Source organism: Littorina saxatilis, linkage group LG11, assembly GCF_037325665.1.
Source record: "Littorina saxatilis isolate snail1 linkage group LG11, US_GU_Lsax_2.0, whole genome shotgun sequence".
Classification (NCBI taxonomy): Eukaryota; Metazoa; Mollusca; class Gastropoda; order Littorinimorpha; family Littorinidae; genus Littorina; species Littorina saxatilis.
This window is the reverse complement of record NC_090255.1, coordinates 3,395,216-3,399,693: the sequence shown is the minus strand read 5'-3', so window position 1 is coordinate 3,399,693 and position 4,478 is coordinate 3,395,216. Positions and strand designations below refer to the sequence as shown.

General features: G+C 40.9%; 1 protein-coding gene across 3 annotated transcripts in view; it reads right to left on the bottom strand.

The window, feature by feature from the left end:
• Positions 1-4,478, bottom strand: part of LOC138979441 (KRAB-A domain-containing protein 2-like) — a 149,393-nt gene that overhangs the window by 142,042 nt on the left and 2,873 nt on the right. For 2 of the 3 annotated variants that reach the window (XR_011460030.1, XR_011460029.1), the window contains exon 2: positions 919-4,478. This exon is cut by the window's right edge and continues 1,318 nt beyond it. Coding sequence is in view for 1 of the 3 variants with exons in the window: in XM_070352161.1 (XP_070208262.1) it covers positions 3,996-4,478 (483 nt within the window). In the remaining 2 variants the exon portion in view is untranslated. Of the gene's footprint in view, positions 1-6 lie in introns of those variants that run through there. The other variant, XM_070352161.1, reaches the window with a different exon arrangement.

Sequence of the window (4,478 nt, the reverse complement as noted above, 5' to 3'; positions counted from 1 at the left end):
TTATTCTAGCTTTATCTGGGATAAGAATATTAAGGCATTTATACCAATCTTCAAAAAATGGTTTCGCCTCTCTATTTTGTTTCCTGGAAGTTGCTTCCTGATTACAGGTCACAGTGAAACACTAGTAGGGAGATTTAAAAAACGAAACGTCGGGACGTTTCGTTTTGAAGTTGTGGTAAACGTCATCATTTCGGGGGTCTCTCGCTGGAAAGGTGAAGGTCAACTGAAACGGAACGTGGAACGTCAAAACGCAGTCACGTTTTCCACCCCCAAAAAACGAACAATATTTCGTCAACTTTTGTGAGTATTTTTGCACACTAACAGTTTTATTTGTTGGCCATTTTATGCATTGCTAGATTCATCAACCCTTTCACAGTCTTTCAGCGCTGAGAATGTGTTCATTATAGGTAGACAACTGTTGTGAACTGAAATATTTTGAAGGGTGCTGATCCTGGTACATTTATCCAACTTCATGGTGAGAAAGCAAATGGCGAAGCAGAAGTAGGTCATCGCATCGAATTTTTATTCTGGCTTCGTATGTGATTTTGTATAAACAAAGTCTGTGTGATTTATTTGGACTGAAAATAATCAAAGTATGCCCGATTCTGGACCACCTCCTAGGGTTTTTTTTCCATTCTGATCGAGGACAGACGTGATAATTTCACTTGAAGATTTATCTCCCTTCCTTCATTCCGAAACGAAACGTGAATACATCTAAATCTTGTCTGCGGCCTATGCCGTCTCGTTTCACGTTCCGTTTCGCGGGGTGACTCATTCACCAAACGAAACGAGCTGCAAAACGAAACGTGCTGTCTTTTAAATCTCCCTACTTTCGTCTGGTTTATTTCCACCGGATTGTGGACTTAATTCTAACTACATTGAAGGCACAATTCGTCACGTGATAACAGTTCTGCCCACCGGGGCGGGGATGTAGCTCAGTCGGTAGCGCGCTGGATTTGTATCCAGTTGGCCGCTGTCAGCGTGAGTTCGTCCCCACGTTCGGCGAGAGATTTATTTCTCAGAGTCAACTTTGTGTGCAGACTCTCCTCGGTGTCCGAACACCCCCGTGTGTACACGCAAGCACAAGACCAAGTGCGCACGAAAAAGATCCTGTAATCCATGTCAGAGTTCGGTGGGTTATAGAAACACGAAAATACCCAGCATGCTTCCTCCGAAAGCGGCGTATGGCTGCCTAAATGGCGGGGTAAAAACGGTCATACACGTAAAAGCCGTGGGAGTTTCAGCCCATGAACGAACAAAGAAGTTCTGCCCACCATCTTAGATCTGGTCAGGCTTGGTCAGGCTTAAACATGGGTCAAGACCCTTCCTCCACATGGTCACTTACCGAAAATCAACACTCTGACTGATACGTGTTAAGAGTTGGAATTTTGTTTGTTTGTTTGTTTATTTGTTGCTTAACGTCCAGCCAACTACGCAGAGCCATATCAGGACGAGGAAGGGGGGGATGAAGGGGGCCACTTGTCAAGCGATTCCTGTTTACAAATGCACTAACCCATTACTTGTCCCAGCAGGCTTTAGTAAAACTAAATTAATACCTACTGGAAGATTACCAGTTTCCAGTATGTTAAAATAGGCTTAACCTATCTACTGCTGGACTTACATCAGAACACTAACAGATTAAACTATACATGAATCGCGAGACAAGCGCCAAGAGAAGAGATTTTTGGAAAAAATACAGGTGAATGAGCAAGAAGGCAGAAAAAAGAAAAGAATTCATGAAGAAAAAGAGAGCATGACAGGAAAGGGGAACCAAAAATCTACCTAACAGCAAACTAGAAAGCTCCTGCGGTTCCAAAAACAGGAGGGGCCTTTAATTTCATAACCGCAGTGCCCCACTGCGGGAAGTTAGAATTTTCGATGAACCCGTTTATTTATTTATTTTTATTTATTTATTTACGAGGATTTATATCGCGCACGTATCTCACCACACAAGGCGACTCAAGGCGCATGTTACCTATTAATGCCGTGTGAGATGGAATTTATTACACAATATATCACGCATTCACATCGGCCAGTAGATCGACTGCCTTTAGGCGCTGCATCCACCTTTCACGGCCTATTATTCCAGGTCACACGGGTATTTTGGTGGACATTTTTATCTACGCCTATACAATTTTGCCAGGAAAGACCCTTTTGTCAATCGTGGGATCTTTAACGTGCACACCCCAATGTAGTGTACACGAAGGGACCTCGGTTTTTCGTCTCATCCGAAAGACTAGCACTTGAACCCACCACCTAGGTTAGGAAAGGGGGGAGAAAATAGCGGCCTGACCCAGGGTCGAACACGCAACCTCTCGATTCCGAGCGCAAGTGCGTTACCACTCGGCCACCCAGTCCCTTTATTAAAGCCACTAGTGGCCTTTCAAGAAATCAATTCATAAAATAAAATAAAAACCCGCGCTACAAAGAAAGCAGGTCAGTTGTTGATTATTGCTATTTATTCAAGTGGAGTGGAGTAGTATCCCTGGCAACAGCCTGACCAGCTCTGAGACTGTGAGCTGAATCGATTAGTCGGAAAGGGCTGTTCTGCTAAACACTCACATTATTTTGTTGTTGATGTTGTTGTTGATGATGTTTTCATGCGGCAATACAGTGTTTGAGCAACATAACTAATTAATCACATTCTAAAAAAACAAATAAAAAAAAATAAAAAAAAGTATACACAGATTGAAATAACCAAACAATCCTGTAAACATGTACATCACACATTCACAAGTGAATGATGCAATTATGAGTATTCCTTGACAAATCTTACATACAAATGTACTCAGTAGACCGCAATTCGATCAACATTATTTTTTCGACGGAGATTTACAAGTGCGTTGCATACTCAATCCATGAAACTTTTTGAATGTTAGCCTTAAAACAAATAGTTATTTATTACTATAACTCGTGTCACGAAAAAGTTTACATCCAGCCTGGAGATAATATCCAAATAAATCGCAAGCGAATATCGGCTTTTTGAAAACTAGAACACCAAAAAAACATAACAAGCAAGAAAGGGAGCTACGAAGAAATAAAGAAAGGAAGATGAAAGAAAGATAGATGTAAAGAAAGAAAGAAAGAACGAAAGAAAGAAAGACAAGACAGAAAAAAAAGAAAGAAAGATAGATAGATAGCTAAATAGATAGTTAGCTAGATGGAAAGATTGATAGGTATGAACGAAAAAAATCGAATAGGGGCGACAAAGAGACAAATACAAGACCGAAACAGAGAGCTGATGATATGGGAGCATAAATCAATATAACTGGGAGAAAAACCCCAGCGGTGTAGTTATTTTATTCTAGATTATGTATTTATGTTGTTATCTACTATCCTTTTGTACTATACATACTCGTATATATGTTACAGGCAAGTTGGGAAACCAGGCATTTCCGGAAATGACTACCGAAAAGTAGTCATTTACGGAAATGACTGATTCACTCGGTCATTTCAGGAAATGCCTAAAGTTTAGCTGGATATTTTAGTCATTTCCAGTAATGACTGAAATTAGCTGTTAGGCATTTCCAGAAATGCCTGACACACAAACTCTTGATCAATCGAAACGCACGCACGCACGTGTACAATAAGAATGAAAAGGGTTATAAATATGTACCAGATTTTAATGTTATTATCTGTCAGATTAAAAGGTAGATAAAAGAATAATAACAAAATGAAATACTAAAATACACACATTTTCATGTAGATTTGAGTGTTAATTACTCTTCTGTTCATTTGTTTTTGCATGCCAGGCTTTAGTGGCATAATGCTTTACGTTCAGAGCATTTGCACTGTGCACTTTAGGAATGGAAATGGTTATAAATATGTGCAAGAATTTAAAATGTAGATAAAATGTAGAGCAATGAATAAAACACACACACACCAACACACACACACACACACACACACACATACACCAACACACACACACACACACACACACACACACACACACACACATACACACATAGTTTGAGTACCAGGCATTCTTCTGTTCATTTGTTTTTGCATGTCAGGCTTTGGTGGCAACGACTGTTGCAGAGTACTTTACGTTTGAAGCATTTACACCTATTTGTTTGACACTTTTTCCCCCCAGAGCAGTTGCATTTGGTAAAGCCCTGTCCTCCACTCAAGGAATTTTGAACAACTGCCTCGCGGACACTGACCTGTTTGTCACATTTTACATCTTGCTCTGTCAAGAGTTTCTGTGCGCAGAGTTCAAATTCATTTCTAGTGAAAGATCCTTTCAGTACCCCGCTTCTTGTTGCAATTTTATACAGGTCGTTTTCAGTCTTGTGCAGAATAATTCCCAGAATGTTTCTGGGATCTCCTCGACCCCTGTCGACCAGGGGAACGGGCACTGCCACGTTGTCTCCAGGTTGTCCCGGGCATAGCTCTATTCTGCTACGCTTTATCATTCGCTCTGCCTGCCCCTTCTGGCATTCTCGGCTGGCCTCCCGTTGACGATTGATACTTAG